Source organism: Castanea sativa, chromosome 7 (genome assembly GCF_040712315.1).
Source record: "Castanea sativa cultivar Marrone di Chiusa Pesio chromosome 7, ASM4071231v1".
NCBI lineage: Eukaryota > Viridiplantae > Streptophyta > Magnoliopsida > Fagales > Fagaceae > Castanea > Castanea sativa.
Window position 1 is genome coordinate 2563724 of NC_134019.1, and position 27740 is coordinate 2591463.

Consider the following 27740-nt stretch of genomic DNA (forward strand, 5'->3'; position numbering starts at 1 on the left):
TTTTTAGTTCGACTTACTCCCCACTTAGTTTGACCTTGATTCCTAATTTTTCCTTCAAAAAACCTAATTTTCCAGAAATCCCACAATGTCTATAGACTAAACCCAAGCTCCCACACATCTAATACAAATACCCCCTCTCTACCATAAGTCCAAAAACACACCAAGCATCCCATAAAATAAAGAAACTTTCAAAGCTTCCTAGCAAACTAAGTTTTCTCTCTCTTTCTCTCTATAATTAGTAGTAATAAGGTGTCTTTGGTGTTTTTTACCTCCTAATCTCAATTCACTAAAAGGTATAGTTTGGACCTCGTGGTCTTAAGCTAGTTACCAGCTTTTTGCTTACAAACCCCTCTGGAAGTATTCTCTAACTTGGAGTGCTTAGGAGTGTTGTGCATACATGTAAGGTTTCTAAACCTTCTTTTATTTGTATGCCCTAATGTTTTAGATCTAAGCATGTTTAGTTTTTAGGTTTTTCACATGTTTTTGTCCATATATTAGTATGTTAGATCTAGGATGTTCATAGTCTTGCATGAATTAGGATTTTCAATTTGAAATAAACCGTTCACATGCTCTTATATTAAGGTTTTCCAATTTAAATAACATGTTCATATGCTCTAAGATTAGGGTTTGTCACATCACATACATATTCATTATCTCTTTCAAATATCCAATCTAACCATGCCAATAATATGATTTCATCATGTTCTTGGATGTTTTACCTTGTAATCACATGTTTCATATGATATAAACTGTTTGAATGATGTGATATGATCATTAGCCACCACAGTCTAGAAGATTGGTTTTACCAGGCAAGTTGGGTGTCTAATACCTTCCAAATCCTATAACGTAACATCTGAACTTAGATCAAGGATTGGTAAATTAGGCATATCCATGTAATCTTCTAAATCCAATTAGATTCTAAATTACATCTTAATTGGAATCTGTGGGGAGTAAAAGGACCCAAGTGGGCATATGGGCCTTTGGGCTGTAACATGGAGGGCCGACCTACTCCAGGATTAAACTCTATGAGTTGGCCCATACGCTGAGGGTCCGAGGATACAGCCGAGGGAGAGTTTCACCTCGGACAGATTCAAGAGAATTCAAGATTTCATTATAAAGGTCAAGGCACAACTCTGGAAAGACTAGAGGTTAAAAGGGCAAAGGCTGCCACCTCCGCATTAAAAGCTCTGCACCTACCTCCCTGGCCGCATTAATGGGGAGGTGACCCCTGAACAGTGAGGGGGAAATTTCTAGTCACTGTTCAAAAAGTATCAGGGAAGGAAGTATAAAAGGGGGTAAAGGCCAAAGAAAAAGGGGGCGGTAGCTAAGAAAGAAATTAAGAAATTGTAATCTTTAAGGAAGAAAGAGAAATACTAAAGAAGTAGTCCTCGGCTCGAGTTCAAGGAGATCCATTGCAATTATTGTTCTTTATTTACCTGTATTTGTTTATAAAAGCCTGTTATCAAGCTCCCAGTACTTCTAACCTAGGTTTCAAGCCCACACTCTACAAATTTTATTGTTTAAGGCTCATTGGGCCTGAGCCCGTGATTGTCTTTGGGTCCAGGTGTAATTGTGCACTTACAGAATCCAATTTTGACAACGTGTCTATCTAATTTTTTAATTTTGTGGCAAATTAATTATTGGGTACAAAAATTGAAAAGTCTAAATCTAAGTAAATTCTAATATATATATATATATATATATATATATATATATATATATATATATATATATATATATATATATATATATATAATGAGAAACTATTACATATTTCAGAAATGTATAATTTAAACCTCTTCTAAAATAAGGTATATTTTAAATTGTATATTATTTTTAATTTTATCCGTGCATATGCACGGGGTTACACATTAATTGACTAGTTAAACCTAAGCTTAAAATTCCAAATGGACATTAATTTAATATAAAAATAAAAAGCTAAATTCTCAACACAAGTCTATTTGAATCTCGATTCAGAATTAGTTATTCATTTATTTTTCTCTTTATTCGCTTCTATATTTGATTTGTTTGTTGTTGCTATTGTTGTTTTTATTTTTATTTTTCTTATAACTAAGTATTTGAGCACGAAAGTATGGACAAGGTTAAGGATCTTTGTTTGCGGTTGGCTAGTATGGAAATATTAAAAAATTACATATACATAGATATTCATTGACCTTACATGAACTAGCCCTTTGGTTGAGTTCTTAAGCATGAACTAATAGTCCGTTCTTAAGCACGAACTAATAGTCTGTTTGGTTAAGTTCTTAGACATCAACCATTTTTTATTTTTTTGGGGGGGGGGGGGTTGGGAAGAAAAAAGGTAACCCTAATGCTATGTTTGGATGTTGGGAAAAAGACGGGGAGTAGAGTAGAGGGAGGGAGAGCAATTAAATTACCTTGTTTAAATATTTTTTAAGGAATGAGGGAGAATGATTTTGAGGGCTTTGGAGGGGTTTGAACTACTTCTAACTCCTCATTTTTAATTCCCCCAAATTGGAGAGATTTGTAGAGAGAGTAGAGAATAAAAATGCTTGACCAAATGAATTACCAAATTTGCCCTTACTATATTAACAAAATTACAAATGAAAAGACTAATTATTCCATTCTCCCTTACTTAATTTTAAAAACATCCAAACAAGGTGAAAGATAACCATTCCCCTCTACTCTCTTTTCCACTATTCTCCTTCCCTCTACTCTCCCCTTTCTCAAAACTTTCAAACATAGCATAAAAGTATTTCAAAGAAGGTAGGGGGAATAAAAAAGGTAGCAAATTATAGAAAGGGGGAATCAAACCTTTCTCTATCCTATAAACTTGGACAAGAATCAAGTACAAAAGAGATGTGAATCACTCCCTCAAACTTGAACAAAATAGCCAGTTTGACAAGATTATGAGTATTAAAATTAGCCCCCTTAAAAAAATGGGTTACAACTCTTTCATCAGAGAAATTCAAGATTAACAATGTTATGTACACATATATGCGTACATGCACACGCTTCTTTTTGTTTTTAATTGTTTTTGACATTATAACTTTATAACTTTTAGTTAAATATTGTCCTATTATGTAGGATTCTATAAAAAAATTAATAAAATTATTTATGAAAATAATGATTGCTTTAAAGATTTTATTTTTATTTTACTAAGTTGAATGTGAATTGAATATTTTATTTTAATAAGCGTTCAAAGAATGTCCAAAGCATAATTTTTTTAATATTTATTAATAGGAAAATAGAATTTTAAAATGGAGCCATTTGGTGGATAAAGAATTAAAGATCAATGGGAGAGAGATGAAAAGGTGAAAATGGAAAATGAAGGAAAAATGGGGGAAAAAAAACCAGCTTAAGGGAATTTAGTCTTATGATACACTAATCTGTGTTTTTCTTCTTCTATGTTTCACTATAAATTATAAAACTTTTACTATTAAGGCCTCAATTTGTTTCTCAAAAAAAAAAAGGCCTCAATTTATTTTTAATATATATATTTTTAACAAAATGATCTAAGTAATAAAAATTTAATAGCCATTTAAAAGGATAGAACCAAAATTATTGGAATACTATAAATGCTACTATATACTAATACACATATTATAAACTATTATATCAACTTTTACATATATAATATAAAAGGAAAATGTTATAGTCACTACAATTTTTATTACAAAAAAAACTTATAAATTGATGTAGCAAGAATATATATTGTGCCATGTCAAAATTTAGTTTTATATATTTGATTATAAACAAATTTACAAGACTTATGTAGTCAAATTTGTAATATCATTAACCATAATTTCATAACTCATAAAAAGTAACTCACACATTTACAAAAAAAATTTTAGGGTCTGTTTGGATACTGCTTATTTTGTTTAAAATTGAAAACAATAAAAAAGTTACTGTTCACAAAATTTTCACTGTTCACATACCTAAATGCAGTGTTCATGGACAATGAACAGTGCAAGATGCGCTCAACTGAAAAAAAAAAAAACAAAAAAACGCAAGAAACGCAAAACGTGTATCCAAACGCAAAACTTTGAGCTTAAGATAAAAATTGTGCAAAACTTTGAGTGCAAGATGCGCTGTTCATGAATAATGAACCGTGCAAGATGTGCTCAATTGAAAAAAAACAAAAAAAAAACGCAAAACGTGTATCCAAACACAAAAACTTTGAGCTTAAGATAAAAATTGTGCAAAACTTTGAGTGCAAGTATATTTGATTTCTCAATTTTAGAGACACATCATATATAAAAAAAAAATCCCAATTCAATAAATTCAAATTATTTATTTATTTTTTTCTTAAAAGAAATTAAATTTAATCGTTGTTTGAATTAAATTATGAAATTGATTGGAACTCTTTTTGACTTTGAGTTGAAGCTCTTGCTTATGTGGCCTTAATAAAAAATTAGTAGCTTTTGCATTTTTCCTTAATAAAAAGGATAAAAAGCGTTCTCAAAATCTCAATCGTCGACCCCAAAATCACGCAAGAAATTTTAAACGACGGAGCAGAACCCTAGAAAAAGCGTTCTCTGAACACAACAAACACACAGTCACAGACCCTTTGAGCTCACTACTACTTTTGTGTGAGATAGATAATGGCTTCTTCTTCCTCTCAGCCCTTTGAAATGGTGGAAGTGAGATCAACTGCCTTTCCTCAGCCTCAGCTCTCAGTTCCACTCCAGCCTCAGCCTCAGCCTCAACCTCAGCTTCAACCTCAGCCTCAGCCTCAGCCTCAGCCTCAGCCTCCCTCTACTTCTGCGCGTAACTATATTAACTTTTTTTGGGTTTTATTTATTTTTTTCATGCTTTTTCCTTTTTGGGTTTTGAGAAATAGTACTTGTCTTGGTACTTAAAATTCTGAGTTTTTTTTTTTTTTTTTTTTGGGTTTCATATATTTTGCAACCAAAGGGTCTCTGTGTCAAAATAATGAATGAATCTTTACAATTTGGTGGACTCTGTGGATGAAGAAGGCAAGTAAGAAATCAGAACTTGGGATGTGACCTTTATTCATATTTTTATATTTTGTTAGAAAAAAAATCAGAACTTGGGTTGTGGTCTTTTTTGTAAAATGGCTGTGCATATTCAAAATTTATAGGAGTAAATTAGTTGAAATATCAGAAGATGGGATGTGATCTGTATGTAAAATGGCTGTGCAGATTTAGTTCACTTCTATTTTTATTGTAATTAAGCAATGTTTCTCATTGTTGACTCATGTTTAATCCATTTGTTTGTCGTTTTAATATGTATTTGGCTTTGTGTTCATCTATAATATAAGCAATATTTAGCTTGAATTTGTTTTGCTAGCAGTTGTAGAGAAGTATTCTCTAAAACTTGTGTGGATGGAATTTGTTTAGGCCGCCCAGACCCCCCCTTGATGTACAAGAACCGTCTACAGGAATACACACAAAGGTCAGCCATTCCACAACCAGTATATCAAACTATGAGTGAGGGACCATTTAATGCAATAAGGTTTAGGTCAACCGTGGAAGTGGATGGAGCGACCTATACCTCTCCAAACACTTTTTTACATAAAAAAGCAGCCGAACAAGACGTTGCCAAAATTGCATTGGAACACATATCAAAGAGGATAAGGGATGAAGGATGTCCTCTCGTTCATGAGGTTTGTTACATCATGATTGTAAACTTGTAATAAATTTTATCTTTTTGCAAAGGATAGGAGATTATATTTTTTAGGTTGAAAGAAGCTTAGATTGTGAGGCTGAAAGATGCTCTGTGAAGATGATCTTTTCATTTCTATTACAATAAAGATTTGGTGACTTTAAGTGTTTAGAACATATTTAGGTTGCATCTTTTCTAGGTAGATTAATCTTGACCATCAGTAATTAAATCTAGATGATAAATATTCAAGCTAGATCATAAGGCTAGAAGATGCTTATAAAAAAATTCATTGTCATGCATTGTAATATTAAAGGTACAACCATGTGCACGTTATTTTGCTTTAACGTTAACATCTTAGATAAATGTTATGTTACTATATATTAATGTTTGTATGGTTATTGATAAGGAATGTGTTTTCTAAATGACAAGCTGACAAGTGTGTTATTGTTGGAGGAAAGAATTTTTTTTCCCCCCCCAGATTAGACTTCACTTATTAAGCTATATATATATATATGTTCTCCCTAGTATCACAATGCCTTTTCCAAAGGCATTGAGATTTATGAGTTTCTTTGTGAGAAGAATGGCAGGGGTTGAAATAATATTATTACGTCACTTTATATTTGTAGCTCATCTAATTATGGAACTTGCACTTTATTGTTTAGGGATGTGAATGTAAGGAATTATGAATGATGAATGCAGATATGAAGTGTATTGTTAATGTTCTTATAAATGTTATATATGCTCAATTTGCTGAGAAATAGGTTTTTATTTATGCATGTTTGACGTATTTTATGTTAGATGTTTTATTGTTCCTTCCAGGGTTGACCGATATCTTTTTTTTTTTTTTTTAAGTAACCTTTTTGTGGTTATTTTCTAGGATACGGTATTTTGCAAGGCTATACTTAACGAGTTTGCTCTCAAGATGAATTTGGATAAGCCTACTTTCAATACAGTTCAGCCAGAAGGGTTGCTACCAGTTTTCATATCTACTACAGTTTTTAATGGTGTATGCTATACTGGTACCCATGGTCGGAACAAGAAAGAAGCTGAACAATTGGCAGCACGCGCTGTTATTATATCTCTTTTGGGTATCTTTTCCTTTCTGATTAATATGAAGTTGTTTTAAATCTATTTATGCCACGTGTGTTCTAAACTTTGTGGCTAACTAATTGAGGATATAATGCAGGAAATTCTGGATCGGGAACCATTCTTACTGAGATAATAAAGTCTAAAGAAAAACTCTATGCTGCATTGCATAAAGTGAAAAGTGCAAGCCATGCCACTATTAGTGCCATACCCCAGAGTGTTGAAGTGCAAGTTGCAAGTCCAGGGGCCTCCTCAGGAGCACAAGTCCTCCAAGAACAGAAAATACCAAAACCTGAACTATCAACACAACTGATCAGTGCACAAACCTCATCTCAAGCAGTCAATCTTCCAATTGAATTTGTGCCTGCTGTTTTACCAGAGCCTTCAGGTGTAGGTTCGAGTTCCTCAAAGAAGCGCCGCAAGAATAAGAACAAAGCTAACAAGAAAGTGCGGTCTGACGCTCAGTAAGTCTTAGCCTCTCTCTTTTCATTTCTGGCATGATTCTTTTGTCTTATTTTCTGTAGGTTTCATTCTCTTGTTAATATTACTACTTCGGGCACTTATTAATTCTTCTTTGCCTATGGAAATAAACTTTCAGAAATGATTCTCCCCTTTAAAATTAATTCATAGTTTTTGAACTAACTGTGCATTTATGTTGTGATTTGTTTATATCTGACCCGTATGCTGACAATAATTTTCTGGGAGCTATCATTGGAGTTACTGATTTCAAAAGATCTTTTCATTTAATCCTGCAATATTTTTTGAAAAAAAAAAAAGACAGCTATAATAATCATGTTATCAACAAACTTGTTAGCAGAATGCAGTGGCAGCTCTCGAACATAGGTGAAAAGTATGGGAGAATAATCACTTCCATAAATTAATATCAAGCACAGTATACTTTTTTCTGAAAAATATCTTGCTCATTGAATGTATATTTACTGGGGACTACTTTCTGCACCCTTTGCTCATGGTTATTATTCATTTGCACTCCCACTTTGAAAAATTATTGTTTTACTCCCTTAATTCAATCATAGAGAGTTATTGTTTCAATTCTTTCTAAAAAAAAATAGCTGTAGAGAAGAAAAAAGAAAATGTTTTCCTTGCCAGTTTACCTTAAGAACCCATCCTTGCTAATGCTCTTCACACGTATTCCGGCCACCTGACCACACATGGTTTTAAATCTCTGACCATAATATGATGTATTGGTGCCTTTGCCACTAAATGCTGTTGTTGAATGTTGAGCTGCTGGGTCATATTCTTTGATGTTATGAAGTCTGAACCAGGGGCTTGTCATATTTAATTGGAAAATAATTATTAATAATATTAATCCATATTGTTTGCAGTGTTGTAAAAAGTGTGCTAGGCATGCTTAAACTTCAAAGCTCAGAGCTCCAAGGTCTGATGGTGCTTTTTGAAGAAGCTGAAAGCACGCCTAGGTGCACTTTTTTATATTAAAAAATATTAGCAATCATTAAAATTGACCACTCATTTTGAAGGAAATGATATGGGCCATTGATTGACTATACTCTATACAACACAATTTTATTTTACATATCAAAAGAAACAATCAAGGATAATTTACTATTCTTGTGCTTTTTGGTTTTTGCGTTTTCATATCCTTCATTTTGATCATAGCTATAACAATTATGTATTTTTATAAAGCAAAGAGAATGATACTATGTTTTCCATGAATAATCACAAGACAATGATAGTTTAACTAAATTCTCAAGTTGAAGTTGCTTTATGGTTAAATACTTTAATTGCATCTATGTAGTTTTCTTGTTGCTACTTCTTTCGGGAAAAATTTCCACATCATGCTGTTATTTATCAGTCATAAAGATAAAAGTAATATGAGCCTTTTGTATCTTACTGAGGAAAAATGACATTTTCAAGGTATATGGTTTCATTAGACTAACACATCTTTGTCCTTTGGATGGTCATTAAGGTCATAAATTAGGTACTTACATAAGAAAGAAAGCTTGATCTTACATTTCTGTCAAATTACTATCAGTTCTTGTCCTGCCAACGTTCACCAATTCCTCACTCATTTTAAAACTTTTCTTCAGTAACTCTTGAAGCTGGCATGCATTTGTCTTTCTTTCTCCCCATTTCATGCCCTTTTGCATCACAAATCTTTTTGTGCATGATGCTGCCTCTTGTATAGATGTTTATATTGCATAATTGAAAGTAAATCTGTTGTTTAATTTGCAGGTCCTCAATTGCTGAAATGCCAGTAGCTCAAGCCCCAATGACTCAAGCCCCACCTTGTTCGGTAGGCTCGACGAATGAACTGACTCATTTGTGATGTATCTTGTGTATTTAGTTTAGCCTGTTGTGTATGTATTGTGTCTGTATTTAGTTTAGGGCTTAGGCTAACTCAAAACTCTCATCTTGGGTTTTTGTAAGACAATAATTCCTACCTGTTTTTGTCCTAGTGTTATTAAGAATTATATTGTTTTTTCCTGCTCCCTAGTGTCAAGATCACTTCTGTATGGAAAATAAATGTGAAGGTGGTAAAGTTAGTGCTATTCATGATATACGCCTCTCAATTTTTTTTTTCAATCACTATGATATACACAAGTCCAGACATTGGTAGCCACTGTCAGATAAATGTTAAAGACAAATGGAAAGAAAGGCTGTAAAAGATTTTTTAATTTTACACTTTTTCTGGTCAATCAAAAATATTTTGGGTTTGATAAAAATTTCACAATAAAACAAATACATGAAGCCTTTGTATACAAATTCATTCTTTCAGGGATCCTCCTTCCCAAGAGTTATCGCTCCTTGGCATTGCAATTTATGGCCCCATAAATGGCTTGGCTTTTGTTAGGGTGGGAGGAGTGGCTTAGAATTAATAGAAGAGGATAAGTTGAGTAGGCTGTTGTTACAATTAACGGATGAAATGACTAATTATGGACCCAGGGAACTAAAATGACTATGTACCAAACTTAAAGAGTTTAAATTGTATTTTTTTCAATCAGTCATTTTTATGCATATCTTAGTTAGATTCATTGATTTGTATACCTATGAAAACCATACGATGTAGATTTGCTTCAAACATGCATTTAACACAAAGGATAATAGGTTCATGCATCGTTTGTTAAATTTTCTAATTTTAGATCACGTAAAACTAATAAATAAAAAATTGTTTTTTTCATTATTTAGTGTCTGTCCACATGTTATCTAGATGGATCCATGCATAATGACGATAATAGTTAAGAGAGAAGGCAATAAGATAGCTCATTGTCTGGCTCGGTTTGCTGTACATATGCCAAGTTTTTTAGTTTGGATAGAGGACGTTCCGTTCTAGTATTTTTCTGTACTCCAAGCTAATTTAGCCAATGTTTCTTAATTTAAATGCATATTCTTTTTTCTCAAAAAAAGAAAAAAGAAAAAGGTTCACATGATTATGCAAAATAGGTTCGATTCAAGTTCAAGATTTTGTAAATGCATTTGAAATATGCTCATTCATCGTGTATAGAAAGCATCTAGGACTTGCGATTGCATAATCATATTCTCACATGCTCATACATTTTCATATGATTTAGTTGATGGCTCATGCATCTTAAATTAGATTGTCTTACATGCTTTTATTTCTTGTTCATCTTTACTAAACATGCCATCAATTTTTTTCTTTTATCCCTAATTCGTCTGTGCGAGCTTGTCCGCAATTTCTTTTCATTATGTTAACAACTTGTGCATAAAGTTACTTATTTGTTTTTTTTCATTTTGACGTCTTTATCATTATTGTATGATAAGATAGGTGAATTTGTTTGTATTAACCATTCTACACTAGAGACCAACATATTACCTATGAGATGTCACACGTTAACACATTTCCACACGTTAACTTAGCCTCTCAACATAGTTTATGAGAAGTCAATTAGGTCTTACCTATGCAATTATCCTTTGTAGTTTCTTTTCAAATCTAATTAGGAAACAAAAGCTGTGTAAGCTTTTTTAAAAAAAAAATTGCATCTAGAACTAAAGCGTTGTAATTTATATTCTATTGACATTGCATGTAATTTTCATTTATGACAATAAAGACCTAAAGCTATACCGGTGTTTTAATTCAAAGGCAAGCGTTTTAATACCACATTTCAGCCGCCTCCTTCCCCAGTTTTTTTATGCTCTCTCACCATGAGATGACTGATCAGCAGCTTAGTTCCAGTAAACTGCCCTCAAAACCGAACCGATTCTCTATCTCTCTCTCTCTCTCTTTCTCAACTCAAACTCTATCTTTTCGTGCTGATTTCGGCTGCCGAATTCTTTGCTGGATCTTCAGGAAAATGGGTACGCTGCTTCGTCCTTTCCACACTTGCTTTCGTTCTTATTGTTTTTCTACTCTTACTGCTGCTGCTGCTGCTGCTAGTATTGCTAGTGCTAAAAAAAACCCGAATCACAATCACAATCAAGATCAATTCTTGAAATCTGTTAGAGATCAGTGCAGATCTAGAAGCTTTAGGAATGTTGATTATGCCTTAGACCTGTTTGATACAATGCTTCACATGAACCCTTTGCCTTCCATTGACGATTTTAATCGCATGTTGGGTGCCATTGCAAGAATGAAGCATTACCCAGTAGTCATTTCTCTAATTAAACGAATCGAATCATTTGGTATCTCTCCTGATGTTTATACTCTTACTATTTTGATTAACTGCTTCTGCCATTTGAACCGTCTAGATTTTGGGTTTTCTGTCTTGGCCACAATTTTGAAACTTGGTTATCACCCAAACTCTGTTACTCTAAACACCCTTGTCAAGGGGCTCTGTCTTCAACGTAACATTGTTGGAGCTGTGAGGTTGGTAGAAGAAATGGAGAAGAATGGGTATAAGCCTGATGCAATTACTTGTGGAACAATACTAAATGGTCTGTGTAAGATTGGACAGACAAGTATGGCTTTTAGGTTGCTTAGGAAGATGGAAGAAGGGGATTATGAGCTTGATTCAACAGCGTATAACACAATCATTGATAGTTTATGTAAGGATAAATTGGTGACTGGGGCTTTGAACCTTTTATTTGAAATGATGAGTAAAGGCATTCAACCGAACCTTTTCACTTACAATTCCTTAATTCAAGGCCTATGCAATTTCAGCCAGTGGAGAGTGGTTAGTACCTTGTTGAATGAGATGGTGCGAAGGAAGATTATGCCAGATGTGTATACCTTCAATATAATGGTGGACACACTTTGCAAAGAGGGAATGCTGATAGAGGCAAAAATAGTTTTTGATGTGATGATTGAAAAAGGAATCATGCCTGACACAATCACTTACAATTCTCTAATTGATGGTTACTGTTTGCAAAGCAAAATGGATGATGCAGTCAAAACATTTAATATGATGGATGAGAGGGGTTGTTCACCTGATGTGTTTAGCTATAACATATTAATCAATGGATTTTGCAAAAATGAAAGAATTGATGAAGCAAAGAGTCTCTTTGATGAAATGTCTAACAAGGGAGTGGCTCCCAACATTGTGACTTATAACACTCTAATAGGTGGGTTTTGTCGAGTGGAGAGACCCCAGGCTGCACTTGACCTATTTCATAAGATGCAGGCATGTGGCCAACTTCCAGATCCCCAAACCTATGCTATCTTGTTGGATGGCCTATGTAAGAACAAAAAAATTGGGGATGCGATGGCATTGTTTCAAGAGATGGAAGGCAAAAAGTTGGACCACAATATTGTGTTTTACAACATCTTGATTGATGGTATGTGCAATGCTGGGGAACTTGCAGTTGCAATAGAAATCTTTAGTAGTGTTCTTGCAAAAGGATTGCAACCTAATGTTCGGACTTACAATATAATGATCAAAGGGTTTTGCAAAGAGGGGCTAATTGATGAAGCAAGTGAGCTGTTAGAGAAAATGGATGGGAACCATTTCTCTCCTAATGATCGAACATATAACACAATCATCCAAGGGTTGCTGCAACAGAAAGAGACAACAAAGGCTATGGAACTAATTAAGATAATGGTTGACAAGGGTTTTTTAGCAAATACAACCACTACATCCACGCTGTTTGACTTGCTATCTGCAAATCTAGCAGATAAAGTACTTCAAGAATTACTTATTAAGACTTTGTCAGTCAATCTATAAGGTGTATGTATATTTGTTGGAAGTGGTTATTTACTTTTTAATGGTCAAACTGGCAATCTAAGACTAATGTTTTCAGCGTAGGTACAAATACAAGGATATTGAAGAAGTTGTCTGCTTCCTTGTCCAAATATTCCAAATCAGAATCGATGGTCAAATCATGGAGGACAGAGCAGGCAGCAAGGAATGTTGAGAGAGAGTTGTGGTTCGCATAGTAAACTTGTACAAGTTGTAGAATCTTGAGACTTGGGAACATAAAAGAAGTTGAAGCAGAATCAGAATTTGTATATTTACTTCATTTTAATGGAATGTTAAATTCGATGAGATTTTATTTTGTTGTTTTTGTTAAACAATCTGGTAATCTGCATGAAAATGTTTCTTTATTTTAATGTTAAATTTTTAATTAGTTTGTATTATTAAGCATTATTTCTTAGGTAAAAACTTTGGTCTACAATACTATTTTAGTTCATTGAAACTTCAGATTATTATTTTGTAAGAAAAAATGTGTAAAATATTTTAGGTCCAAAATTATTAGGTGTTGTCAATTCATATCCAAAACTTTGATTAATTGTATTTTTAGTCTTGGGCGAGCAAGTCTTAGGCTAGATCTAGAAAGTGGTCAGGTAGTATCAATTGAAAACACAATCAAAATAAGCTCAAAGATAGCTGAGAGAGAAAACTCTAGCTTACACTTGTTGAACCTGTGAGTTCCAAAAAAAGGAGATTTGTGCACCTTGAAGTTTGCTACATTCGATAGGAGATCCATGAACGCTGAAGAAGTCTGCTGTGAATCAGAGTCCAACAAGGTGGGAATTGGGCTAATATTAGTAGATTCTACAGTAGGTAAATATTTGGGATTGTGTAAGATTTCTTGTACGTGTAATCTCAATTTTAGATTAGTGGACTCTTTCAGGGTGGTGACCTACGTTATGTTAGAGGTTTTTTCTTGCATTTTTCTCAGCATTACCATATCGTCATGTCTATTTATTTTTCACTTAATACTCTTTAGTTTGGCGGTGTGGTTGTCTTTTATTGGACATTGCATGAAACTTGACTGATTAATTAAGTTGAGAAATTAGTTTTTTTATTTTTTTATTTATTTTTGAGATAGTTACAATATACTGTTAATCCCGCATCTCGAACCTTTTTCTTCCTAGACCCCAAGAATTTTATGCATGAGAAGATCCAATTTAGTTACAAGGTCCTTGGCAATTAGTTAATTTAATTGGGGTTACTAGCGGTTTTTATGGTTTAACTTTTGATTTTCTTGGTTTTTATCAAACCAGTTCTCGATTGGACGGTTTAGCTTGGTTTTAAAAACAATGCCTAAATTCCCATGATAATAATCAATTCAATATTTCATCTTTATGCCAGCATTCTAAACTCCGTTAAAAAAAAAAAAAAAAGATCACTTGCTTTTCTACTCATATCCATTTTTCACAAGTCTTCTTCATCTCCCTCAATTGTTGAAGTCTCTAATCATGCTTTGTAATCTTCTTCTTCTTCTTCTTTTATTTATTTTTATTTATTTATTTTATTTCAATTCCCTTGTAGTAAAGTTTTCAATTAAAAAAAAGAAGAGAAAATACAACCATTTTGAGTAATTTACCGTAATATTTCCTGACTTATAGTTGGATATCACACGTGCACCAACTTTTGGTAGTATCATGGTTTCAAAAACCAAAATGGTCAAAGAACATAAATAGGTTCAATTTCCAGTTTTTACCTGTTGAACCAATAGTTTTCACAGTTCAATATTTGGTTTTCTCAGTTTTTACCAAACCGATTATGGTTTCGAGTTCAGTTTCCAGTTGAACCATTTGGATCGGTATGGATTTTTAAATTGTGGGTAGTATATTAAATACACTCTTTCTTAGTGGGTCGTGGAACAAACTGGCTGCCACTAGCTCTCTTTGAGTTGGTGTCGAATTGGGCTCCCAAGCTTAATTTGGCATGTATCTTAAAGAGCTGTTGTTTGTAATTGTGATTGAAGTAACTTCACTTTCATTTGGATTCATCATTGACACACATTTTATTAAACACTAGCCTCTAAGCACGCATGTGAAGCTTTTCTATTTTTTTTTGTTTGTTTGTTAAGGTTTATAATTTACATCAATTATAATTTGGGATTATTAGATTTGCCAATTACAAAAATACCTACGAGCGTGATGAAAAAATTATTTCACTCACAAACGTGTGTTTGTGGGTGTGGTGAGTGTTATGTGTTTGTAGGTGAAATAATTTTTTCATCACACACCTAGATATTTTTGTGATCGAAAAATTGTGAGTGTGATGAGTGTTATGCATTTGTTGGTGAAATAATTTTTCATCACATGCCTAGGTATTTTTATTATTATAAATTGTAGTAACTCAATGTAAATTATCAACATTTACAGAAAAAAATAAATAAATAAAAGAGCCTTTGAGCACGTGCTCAAATGCTAGTATTCCGTAATTATTAGGCATGTGTTCAGAGGCTCTTCTAATTTTTTGAAAAGGTCAATAATTTTTATTGATCATAAGGCAAATAAGGACTTGCAGAGGCTGCCTCATGAAACGATGCCATTCGTTTTTGTACTCCCCATATAAATAAATAAAACTCCCCTTTTCTACCAAAAACATAAAACTCCCCCACTTCTCAATGGTTGACCCCATCAACATTAAGGTAGCAAAAATGTTTAGTCGATTCCTTGATGGCTCCTATCCTAAATTCCATGACGATAATCAACTCAAATTTTCATCTTTACACCAACGTTCCTAAAATCCAATTACTTCTTCAGAATTTTGTCTTTATGAACCAAAACAAAACAAAACACATGAAAATTCTACAAGAAAGAACTATGAAAGCCAATTGTATTTGTATTAAAAAATAAAATAATATAAAGAGTATCACCAATTTCAGATTACAAAAGAAAACTTCTAGAACAACTATCAAATTTCATATTCGAAGCTTCTTTCCAGGTTGTAGGTCATCTTCATAGTGGTTGCCTCCCTCACTAGAATTCATCTTCTTTCTGGTAAGTATCTTGTTAATCTGGTGCAGCTCATTATTGAGCTTCTGGTCCCTGTTTTGTTTCTGTGTCTTTCGACCATCTTGCATCTTCACACCAAACTGAAATGCAGCTTTTGGCATTGCTTCTTTCTGCTCATTGTAAGTTGCCCATTCCTCCTCTGTCTCAAAGTCCCACCAATGAAGACGGTTTGCCTGTTCAAAAACGTTTCAATAGTGTAATAAGCATCAATTATTATGAATACCAGACCAGTCACTTTACAGTAACCATTTATAAATAAAAAAGAGTACATTTGGGCAAGAATATGGCACTGCAGCATAGAATAAATATTCCATACTATTCAAAACCAATTAAAAGGTAAGTGATTAAAATTTAAGCATCAATTATACCATATGTTCATATGCAAAACCAAACATGTTTCCACCTTAGGAAAGATCACTTGCTTCCAATTCCAAAAATAAATAAATAAATAATAAACAAAATAAAAGATCACTTACTCGTCCACCCACATCCATTTTTGATAAGTCATCTTCATCATCACTGTCCACAATCTCACGGTGATACTCTTGATACCCTGGATAACATTCAGAATAACTCTCAGAAATGAAGTTAGGATCCTTTTCTCGAGAATCTTTCTCCCTCAATTGTTGAAGTCTCTGATCATCCCGCTTAAAAACAGACCCTAAGCCCCAGTCCTTCTCTTCTTGAGTCATAAAACGTGAATCTTGTACAATATTTAAATCTCCTTCCACTTCATAAGCCTGCATATTTTGCTGGAAGTATTGATCAGGGTAAGCCAGTTGTTCAGCATATTGGTAATCCTGCCACTACCCCTGGTAGCAAGCAGCCATCGCTTGTGCTTGCATGACATCATATCCATTCTAAAACCAAATGGTTAATAAATATACAATTAACTTAGAAAAGGAACAGACATAGTCCATTTCAACAAGAAAAATATTGAAACTTAAGGGAAGGTAAGTATAAATTGGAAGCTCAGTTACCATATCTTCCCCACGTTATTAGTCAAGTCTAAAGGCGACTGATTACTAGGATCAACTTACCATTCCTTGCCATTCCTGAGACTGCCCAGAGGGTTAGACTGGACCATAAGCAGGTTCAGTGAAATAGGAAGGCTTTTCCTTATTTCGAGGAGACCCTTCCATGTCCTCTGAGAGGGGGCTCTGGCTCAAATCTTTACCAGGAATAGCATAGTCAACGCCTTCGCCAACAAATATGTCATCATCTTCTGCTCTAGCAACTACTGGGCCTTGTTTCTCTCTTGAATCAACATTATTTTTCCTTGGAGGAGGTGGAGGTGGTGGAAGAAGCTCACTTTCAGTTGGGTTCTTTGACATCCCACCATTAGGCTTTGGCGGCTTATCCTCTTCATCATATTCATTACCAGCCGCTAAAATTTTTACTGAAATAGAAAATGGAGGGACAAAAACAACCTCAATTACATAGATGAATAAGAAAAATGATCTACCAAAAACTATGCTAAAGAAAAAGCAATGAAAAATGCATTTGTGGAGTACCACAATGGACCATAAGATATATCTCTTTATTGATAAAAAAAAATCTAGGAATTTATCATCTCAAATCATACTCAACATGCAACTTGGCGAGGCATATATCAAAGCACTTCAATCTATCTCCAGAATAACTGTGCTAACCAGAAATGCCCATTTGTAGAGCAGCTGAACAACCACTAAGCACATCTATGCAGCTCAGAAAGACAAATTCTCAGGTGTTTAGTCACAACATAAAAGTCATGTATCTTCTATATAACAATGATTTCAATGAACTGTAATGCTTATCTCTTAGCAGTATGTAGAAATTACCTTTTACATCTCTCTCCTTTTTCTTCTTCTTAAGAACCTTTCCAGAAGAGACAAGACAAAGATATGACATAATCTTAGCTATTCGATCCAGCACAGAGCCATTGACACTGACAGTAACCATTTCCCGCAAAGTAAGTACACGCCTAAATCAGACAAGCTTCCCACCATTAAAGAATAGATGCCAGAAAGGGATCAAGAAAATATAAACCTCAGGCACTGGACAATCAGCTTTACTCCCATGCAAGGTTGTCGGAATCTCGTTGGAGTATCCACCCTCCTAGCATGCAGGAAAAAAGACATTTCTGTCAGACGATTGTTTTTACAGAGTACAGACTAGTGATCAACAACACAAAACTAAAATGATGTACCGGTCCTAACGTATAAGTCCATATATATAACATTTAAATAAGCTTCCTAAACACATTACGATGGAATTGAATTCTTGATGTTTCATGTCTTTTTTTGTAGTTAATAAAACAAATGTTTCCTGTCATAATTTACAATTCAACCAATTCTTGGTCCCTAACCCTCCATACATTCTAAAGCTTCACTGTTCATGCATTCTCAAATTGGACGATGCACCATATGTAATAAGAGTTCCATGATCCCATACCAATTGGGTGCAAGATCAACATGTATAACATACAGCATAACCTACCCTAATGTCCAAGCCTCTAGATAAGCACAAGGGCCATATGGCCTCTTACACAGAGGGATAGGCAACTCAAAGAAAATAAATCTGCTCACAATCTACAAGTTTCACTCAGGCAATAAAGGTGTAATGAGATATCGCTGACTTCCTATAAACTATGCACACTAATATCTGTTTGTTAAACTGAATGAAGGCCAGAAAACCTGAAGTACTTTCAAATAAGTGCCCATAATGCGTGTCTTTGGATTAAAGTTGAACTAGCACACATGCTGTAAGTGGCATAAAAACGACAAAACAATCGAGCTTGTATCAGGAAGAGCCAACATTGGGCTCCCAGCACGCCCAAAGGCAATTAAGACTGCTATAAAATAGACAAGCAGAAGGTAATAAAGACATAAATTAGACAAGAATATGGAAACAAAAAATATTCTTACCATGTTAAAAACAAAGGCCATTCGACGAGGAAGGAACATCTCATTTGATTTGTTAATAGTTTGAGGCTTCACTATCCATTTATACACCGACTGAAACACAAACACAATAGTATACCATTTTTTTAAAAATTTAACAAAATTTAAAAGATTTTATAACTTTTTCAATCCTCCGTAAAATGTTTTCGAAAATAGATGACTTTAAGGGAACCATAAACAATAAGCTAAAATTGCAACAATGTTCCATAGCCCTTTAGCATTCTCAAGAAGTCAAATGACCTTTGCAGTCGGAGTGCGAATTGACATGTGTTGGTCCTCCTTAGATGACGTGTCAGTAAATAAGTAGTTTGTGTTAGTGCAGCTTACAATCAATAATGGAAGACCAAATTACATTTGACAGAGAAAATTCAATTTACCTTTGACCAAATGGGTGGGTTCCACATCCACATCACCTGAAGTACAACAATATTGACACACCCAAAAATCACAACATGTTTAAAACAGACAATAAAGTGAAACTAAAAATACATAAAGAAGATGATCACGAACCTCCAAGGTACTTGCTCTTCTCAATAGATAACTTGTGGGCATCGGTGGCGCGGATATCAACAGTTCCAGGAGGAGCCACGGCATGAAAAGAACCCAATTCGGTGGCTTCATAGTCTGGATTTTGGTCTTCCCTACACTCCTTTGCACGGTCTCTATATTTAGGTCCATCCGCTTCTTCTTGTTTCTCCTCTCTGCACAATCACAATATTTGCTTCTGAAATTTAATTTCAGAAGCAACTCAAATCAACCTTAGAAATCAATAAAAAAAAAAAAATTTGGGGAAACATAATTTTTAATAATTTAAGAGGGTAATTTTATTTTTTTTTGGGAAAATGGGCCATTAACCATAGTTGCTGAAGAATATAGTTAGTAGGCACTGCATTGGAAGTATATAAAATACTAACATCTTGACTCTTAGAGAGTCGATTTTCAACCTATAAATCGAGTCTTAAAGACTCGATTTCCATGTTTTGATCAAATCTGATGTGACCATTTTTCACGTGGCGGCCACCTGAAAATTGAGCCTCTAAGACTCGATTTACGTGTGAAGAATTAAATACTCTATTTATGTTGTCAGTTGGACCAAGGGGGACTCCAGGTAGATATCGAGTCTTTTAGAGTCGGTTTTTAAAAAAGAAAATCGAGTCTCAGAGACTCGATTTGTAATGGTTGGTCCACTTTAATCCACGTCATTAGGGCAGCTGCTTTTTAACACACAATACCTATTTTCTGGGGTCTACCGTTTGCCACACCAAAAAATCTAGCAGTTCTGTCTTCCTCTCTCACTCTCTCACTCTCTCACTCTCATACAAAACTTCAAATCAAACTCACCCTCCATTTACACATTCTCATGTCAAGTAAGGTTTTTATACACTCCCTCTAGTTGTTAGTTTTTTTTTTTTTTTTTGAATAGTTGTTAGTTACATATATGTAATGTTAGGGTTTTTTTATGGGTAGTTGTTAGTTACATATATGTAATGTTAGGTTTTTTATGGGTATGTATCATGAGTTTTTTTGTTTGGTTTGTTATTTTTCTTTATATTTTTGATAGAATGATTTGAAGATTTGTGTGATTAGTTTTCTATTTATTTATTTGAATATGATTAATGAATTTTTTTTTTTTGGTTTAGAAACAAATGGTAATGATTGAGTATATATGCTAATGTGGGGTTTGTACATGCATATGATGTAACAAGTTAGTGTATATATGCTAAGCTTTTTATTTATTTATTTATTTTTTATAAGAAGTAAAAAATATTTAAGATATATTTGTATTGTTAGGCTTTTATCATGACTATTTTTGTTGTTGTTTGGTTTAATATTTTTCATTATTTTTTTGTTAGAGTGATTTGAAATTTTGTAGTGGAGGTAAGTGTTGTCTTTAGTTATTTTATTTGTTTGAGTATGAAATGATAATGATTGAGTGTGTTTGTATGTGATGTGGAGTGAGTATATCCAAATGTGGGGTGTGTTTGATGTAAGAAGTTGTAATTTTTGTACTTTGAGTACATAAAAATGTTTTGTAATTGTGTTAAAATATGTCACTAACATATTACCCTTGACTCTAATAGGTTCATAATCTCTGAAGAATATTGATATAAATGTATACTACGGTGGACCCATTTTCAATCTTGAACAGATTGACGGATTCCCATTTCAAGGGCCGAGTATCGAATGCTATTACATGATGATATGTCGTAAGTTGAAGACATTGAATGATTTGAAGATGAAAATAATGAAAGAACTGAGTTTGAGCCCTACTTGTTATGACATAAATATTATTTATCGTTACCCACAAAAAGTCCTTCATGAACGGATAAATTACAAGTACATGGCAATCAAAGAAGACAAACATGTAAATGTCATGTTTAATAGGATCCATAAAATGCCCCAAGTAAATGCTGCTGAGTTGTACGTAAGTTCCGAGCCATTCACAGAAGTTGATGTCGAGGAGTTGCAACAAACAACTACATCTTTGCAATTTACAGCCTTAGACGATGGATGCACTACAATGGGCGTTTACACATTCCCATCTCAAGATTATGCTGCCAATACTGGTGAAACACTTCAACCTCAAGAGACATATTTAGGGGTGGAGGACGAAGATCATTTTGCGAATAATGATGAAAATCTCGATGATATGGACGAGTATGAAGAGAGGATTGAGCGAGGCGACTTTGAGAAGGATGTGGATGACCATGAACTTGCTTCCAATTTTGAAGAGGAAAATATGGAGTGCCATGATGAAGGTGATGCGGACGATGATATTGGCGTCCAGCATGTTACAAATACGACCATTGCCTATACACCTCCTGCCGAGTCATTCTCTGCAAATACTTGGGAAAATATGGTTGATTCTTCATGTCTTCAGATACCATTTGTTTCTACTTGGAAAGATGGGATGCATTTTAATAAATGGTTGACTTTTGCAAATAAAGAGGCAGTGAAGCGTGCATTGATAATATACGCAGCAAAGGATAATAGAAATTTTATAATCCGGAGGTTGACCAAAACTAAATTGTGCGCCGCATTCATTGACACCAACTGCAAGTGGTACGTTGGTGCATTCATGAAGGCTAAATTAAATGGTCTGTGGATGGTCACGTCTTATGTGGGTCCACACAGTTGTATACCCTTTGGCCTGCAAAGAGACAGTAAAATGATGGATTCGAATTTTGTTGCATCAAAAATTGTGAAAAAATTGCGACAAAATCACACTGGTCGTATTGATGAGCTCCAGGGCCACATAGATACTAAGTATAATCATCAGCTCTCTTACTATAAGGTATGGGACGCAAAACAAAAGGCAATTGCTAAGATATTTGGAGATTGGGAGGAGTCTTACCAAAGGTTGCGAAAGTTATTGTTGGCATACTTGGATCAGGATTCGGATACCCAGTACACCTATTGGACCATACCTAGCTCCATAGATGGTACTACGTTACTGCGCTATGTATTTTGGGCATTTGCTCCATGCATTGCTGCATTAAGATATTGCAGGCCAGTGATCAGTATTGATGGGACTCATTTGTATGGTAAATATTGAGGGGTGTTGATGATTGCAATGGCAACCGATGCTAACCAAAAGGTTTTGCCTCTCGCCTTTGCTGTTGTGGACAAGGAGTCAGGGGCTAGTTGGGGGTGGTTTTCAGAGTGTCTCAGGAATTCGATAGGGCATGTCATACCTGACGAGGGCATTTGTATTATTTCTGACCGATATAAAGGTATCAAATGCGCCATTGCAGAGTGGCCTATAGGTGATGACGGAAAGTTATAGGTACATCACCGATATTGCCTTCGACATGTTGCTAGCAACCTCAACACACACTTTGATGACCCGACTCTAAAGGCATTGGCCTTGAAAGCTGGATATACAACTCATGAAGCTAAATTTAAGTCCATAATGCAAACTATTACGGATGTCGAGATTAATGCACTGAGGAGTGTAGACCCTGATGATCCCCATCTTGAACGCTATATGCCATACACATATCTAATGAGTGAGGATGTGGAGAAATGGACCCAGTCACATGATGGTGGAAGACGTTACGGGGCAATGACAACCAATATCTCTAAGTGCTTTAATGGGGTACTTAAAGGTGCCTGCGGTTTGCCCATTGCTGCAATGGTTGAGTTCACTTGATGCAAACTTGTTGCATATTTCCATGATCGACATAAAGAAATTACTTCTGATCGCTCTCAAGGTAAGGTGTGGAGTGATTATGCAATGGGGATCTACATCACAAATTTGCAGAAAACTTCAGGACACACTGTGAGGGAATTTAATCATGAAATTGGTGTATATCAAGTGGTTACTCCGTACAACGACCATAGGGGTGGAGGGGGAAACCACAGTCATGAAGTGCGCGTATTTGCTAGAACATGTGGTTGTGGAAAGTGGCAAAACATTAAGATCCCTTGTTCACATGCAATTAAAGTTTTGCAGCAATTGCATCTCAATGCGACCAGCTATATTGACCCATGTTACAGTTTGGAGAACGCCATTCACACATATTCACATCAATTTGTGGTGCCAAAGTCAAAGTCATCGTGGAGGGACGTTCGCGGACCACGGTGGGTGCTTGACCCAAGTCTGTTGTGGGCCAAAGGTCGTCCTGTGAAGTCAAGAATAAGGAATGAAATGGATGGGGTACGGCAAAAACAGAGAAGCGAGAACCCAGATTCGGACTTGAGGGAGATTCAACCGAGGCAGCGATGCGGAGTGTGTCATGAAGAGGGGCATAACCGCAGAAGATGTCCCAATTCCCTTAGGGCTTCGACAAGCGGTTCCCGTGGGGCTTCAACAGGCGGTAGTGCTACAAACTAGGTAAGTGCCTTTGCTGTTTTGATATAATATGTTCAAAATTTCAATTGGTTATTGTTCTTCGCATTTAGGAACTAACAATCGTATTTTAATGTTTTTCAGGCGAGCGGAGGCTTGATTTTGGAATGGCATTGTACGTGGGAGTTATGGTTATCTTCGGTATGGACAAATGCTAGGCGACCATGTTGTATCAATATGGACAAGTGTTAGGCGACTATGTAGACTATGTTGTATCGAGTCAATTGTTATTTTGTTTATTACTGAATGTTGTTGTAATTGAACTAGTAGCTATCCATTGTACTCGTTAGAAGAAATGAGAGGCCTTGTTTGAAGAAATGATAGCTAGTAATTAGATTGTATGTGTCGGATGTACTGTGGTTAAATTTGTATGGTCTGTAGCTAAAAGGGCAACTATATTGCCCATGAATAGTAACTATTTTAATCCAGTTTCTTGCATTCAATGTACTCTTCATTCAATGTTTGTATACACTGCCCATGTGATGTGTTCTGGATCTGGTTTACAACTGCAAGGAAGGAAAAAAAATTCTGGTATACTACTGCAGGGGGAAGGGATGTAACCCAAAAAAAAAAAAAAAAAAAAAAACCTAGTGGAAATCGAGTCTCTAAAACTCGATTTCTAACTGAGGGTAGGGACAACTCTCGGGGTAGCAACAGGCAGATGAGAGCCACGTCCGTTCGGAGCTCTGCTCGTGCTTGGCCTCTCAGAAGTGCTTGGGCTTCGGCTTTGAGTAGACTCTGTAGCAGGAGTAGCTGCCTCCTCATTTGGGGCCTCAGGGATAGGAGGTTGTACACGGCCAATCTCCTGCACTGCCTTCAGCACATCAGTAATGTCCTTGTGGTCCTCCGTGCCCACTGGGTGACGCCTCAACAAACGGGCGTATCCTTCAATCTGCACATGAAAAAAACCAGGTATATTAGTAATGCAATACCAAATCAACAATGCCAACTGATAATAAAATAAACATTGATTCTGAATTGGTTATGTTAGTAATAATTGCAAATTATAGGGAGACCAAGTGTTACCTTTGACTAAATTTAATAAATATTTTCTATTAAAGATGTAGATAGTGCATAGAGTAGACAAAAATGCTAATTAAAGTTTCAAATGAACAGAAATTTAAAAATAATAAAAATGGACATAAGAATGTATACCATAACTCTAATAGTGGTTAGGAAAGATGACCTTAGAGCATATCAAAATAGTTTTTTAAATGAACAAAGTTCTCTACAAGGAATCTTAAGCAGACAACAGCTTTAAAAGAAAGGTTTGATGCTGAGAAGACATTGGATCACATATATCACGTTCTCTAAACAGTGGTATTTTGCTAAGAAGTACGGTAAGATGTAGAACACATGGAAAAGTTACCATTATAATCAATCTAGCACCGAGGACATTGATGAACCTCCAAGTTACCCTTTTGTACCAATCGAAGTACTCGTGTTCTGGAGGCATATTACCAAGCACTACTTCAAAACGCTGTTAAAGGCGATTACCCCAGTCCGTAATATGTGCAGCATGTTGCCGCATCCAATCAACATCGACCTTCCCCCTTAAATCAATGCCATGAAGCACTATATCGGTGTTAACATTACGGAGAATTTCTTGGATCATCCCGAATTGACGAACGACACGATCTGGTGTATGTTTCTCTACTAGGTGGAAACATACAAGCGGCACCGTTGCCATCCACACGGCCCTCCCTGCAACACACCATGGCGGAAGGTCCTCGAATTCAGCTTCATACGGCTACCACACCACCTACAACAGCCAAAAAACAAGTACGTAACACATTAGACAACAATGTTTATATTTCAAAGTTCACCAAACCTATATCTTGTTCCTAAACATGTTAAACAAGGCATTTTCATACCTGGTCTAGCAACATTGAAGCTATTTGCTTGCGATACCTGTCTAAGAAGATGTGGGCGGGCCTGTTTTTCTTGTTTGGGACCCACAACCACCTACAATCAAGAACAAGGGATCATTAACTTTGTACAACTTTCCCACTGACAAAATCATATGATTAAACCTATAATGTAATCAATTTATGGACGGTCAAGTTAATGTAATGAAGTTGTATTCACAATTTGCATATAAACTTTCTATGAGGTAGAGACTTACTTCAGGGACAGTGGACCACGCACTGGAGGACCATAAGCACCCACTGGCGAGCCATGTTCAACTGTCGGGCACAAATATAGGAACCTGGCCTATGCCCAATACTGGACCAACAGCAAACACCCACCAATCTGATTAGATTTCATATCACTTGCCCTGCATAACTCTCGATACAACCATGCAAGACAAGCACTTCCCCAACTGTACCTTCGTGGGTTGCGAAGGTCTTCCAATTGCTGCACCTACATTAGATGCACCCTATCGCTGGATTTGTCCATGAAGATTGTGTCCCCTAGTAGCGCTAGGATGTAGTATCGTGCGTATTTATGCAACTGATCCTTTGTGGCATTAGGCAGCAATGGATTGGCAACAGCTTCCAAAAGCCGTCGGATGAGAACCCTCTAGCCATGAAGTTCCTTTCTCTAATTATTTACAGGTCAGAAGCCAAGAAATTCGTCGCACACATTCTCCCATTCTTTCTGCGTGCTCCCTGTAATGGCCTTGTCATCAACAGGAAGCCCAAGAAGAACCTCCATATCTTGCAATGTGATGGTGACCTCACCATGTGGCATGTGGAAGGTGTGAGTCTCCTGCCGCCATCGCTCCACTAAGGCCGTTATCAGGCCGTTGTCAATCTCTCTACCCGGGGTCCTGAGGAGTCCCTCCAAACCAATGGCCTTAATGATGTCAATGACTCGGTCATCCACCATTGGCTCTCGATCGGAGAACTCTTCACTACGGGTACGGCATTTAAGGGACCCTGGATCTTGCACAGAACAAAACCATAGCTTAATATATGACAGCAAGTGTATGTATATTGTATGAATTAGATACATGTGCATTCGTTAAATCTTTAATGTTCTATTTTACCTGCCCCTTCCAAATAGCTTCTAACCGATGTTTGGGCTGCAACGTCAACACTGACGGGTCAATGGGGCCAGGATGCGCATGGTCAATTTGTCCAGCATTTGCAGCAGCCATACTGCACAAGAATGATAAGCAATTACCACGTAATAGACATTATTGAAAACAAAAACAAAAACAATCTAAGAAAGATTCTCAACAAAACAAAAACAATGTGGCAGTCCCGTAATATACAACAAATTGAAACTACCAAAACTCCTCCTTATTGGACAATTAACGATATGTTGCGTAACTTGCATGTCTTCCTTTAAATTTCTATCTTTTCCTTAGCCACCGACAAAATCACACTACCAAAAAGAATCTATCTATCTTCAATAGCAAATGCACCAATTTAGCTAAAAGCATACCTTTAATAAAATGTTTTCAACCCTTGCTCTTGAAAAATCTTATTTAACAGATCAACTTGCTCAATTAAGAGAGAATTTTACTAAACAAAAATAGTGGCATCACAAGTTTGTAATGAGGCAAGTCCAGGATGCAAAATAAATTATTCATGTCAAACAAAAGTGGGAAACACAAAATCATTAAGCACAAAATTAAAAAAGATGAAAAAAAAACTGTCTAGAAGCACAAGAAAAGACATTAACAAAAATTTAACCAAATAGAAGTTTTATTTTAACCACGTTGAAATTTAAATTTAACCAATAAAAATTTAACCAAATAGAAGTTCTGCCCACATCAAGTCTAGGCTAAAATGTATCACACACAAAATTCTGTCCTTTTCAATTAATCTATCACACACACATGCAAATTCAACCAGATGGGTGGCTTAATGCTTGAATTATGGTGTGAGTTTGTCATTATGGTTGACATGATTTGGTATAGGGGGCAGCAACAACATGCTATGTGGCATTGCATCCACAAGTTACAGGGGTTAGTGGCCACTATTTTTCAGACAGTAACAAAGTTGAAGCAAGCCCACAAGCCAATGATTCTGAGCTGGCTAAGAAACTCAGGAATTTCAGCTTGAATATGATTGATAGATGTACTCCTGTTTCATAGAGGTTATATACCGTTTGATTTCTAATTTATGTATTAAAAATTCACACTAACTTGTGTTTTCTATTCACTTAAGAGAGAAAA

The 27740-nt window shown here is 35.4% G+C and overlaps 2 protein-coding genes and 1 pseudogene across 5 annotated transcripts; 2 read left to right on the plus strand and 1 right to left on the minus strand.

Annotated features, from left to right (window-relative positions):
- The first annotated feature begins 4350 nt into the window (after positions 1 to 4350).
- Positions 4351 to 9230, plus strand: LOC142643023 (double-stranded RNA-binding protein 4-like). Of its 3 annotated transcripts, XM_075817548.1 has the most exons (6): positions 4351 to 4749; positions 4897 to 4958; positions 5343 to 5608; positions 6485 to 6695; positions 6794 to 7157; positions 8905 to 9230. In XM_075817548.1, exons 2-6 carry the CDS (start codon positions 4919 to 4921, stop codon positions 8996 to 8998), a joined length of 975 nt encoding a protein of 324 aa, XP_075673663.1. In that variant the 5' UTR covers positions 4351 to 4749; positions 4897 to 4918; the 3' UTR covers positions 8999 to 9230. The 3 variants fall into 3 exon arrangements, with proteins under 3 accessions (XP_075673663.1, XP_075673662.1, XP_075673664.1); XM_075817547.1 differs by lacking the exon at positions 4897 to 4958 and having other exon boundaries at positions 4446 to 4749; XM_075817549.1 differs by lacking the exon at positions 4351 to 4749 and having other exon boundaries at positions 4935 to 4962.
- Positions 9231 to 10713: 1483 nt separating this feature from the next.
- On the plus strand, positions 10714 to 13137 carry LOC142643025 (uncharacterized). 2 transcript variants are annotated; one of them, XR_012845798.1, is made up of 2 exons: positions 10714 to 10986; positions 12865 to 13137. XR_012845798.1 is itself a non-coding variant. In XM_075817551.1 (2 exons), exon 1 carries the CDS (start codon positions 10821 to 10823, stop codon positions 12786 to 12788), a length of 1968 nt encoding a protein of 655 aa, XP_075673666.1. In that variant the 5' UTR covers positions 10714 to 10820; the 3' UTR covers positions 12789 to 12791; positions 12865 to 13137. The 2 variants fall into 2 exon arrangements, 1 of the variants encoding a protein (XP_075673666.1); XM_075817551.1 differs by having other exon boundaries at positions 10714 to 12791.
- Positions 13138 to 15696: 2559 nt separating this feature from the next.
- Positions 15697 to 21135, minus strand: LOC142643164 (suppressor of mec-8 and unc-52 protein homolog 2-like; annotated as a pseudogene).
- Between the last annotated feature and the right edge of the window lie 6605 nt (positions 21136 to 27740).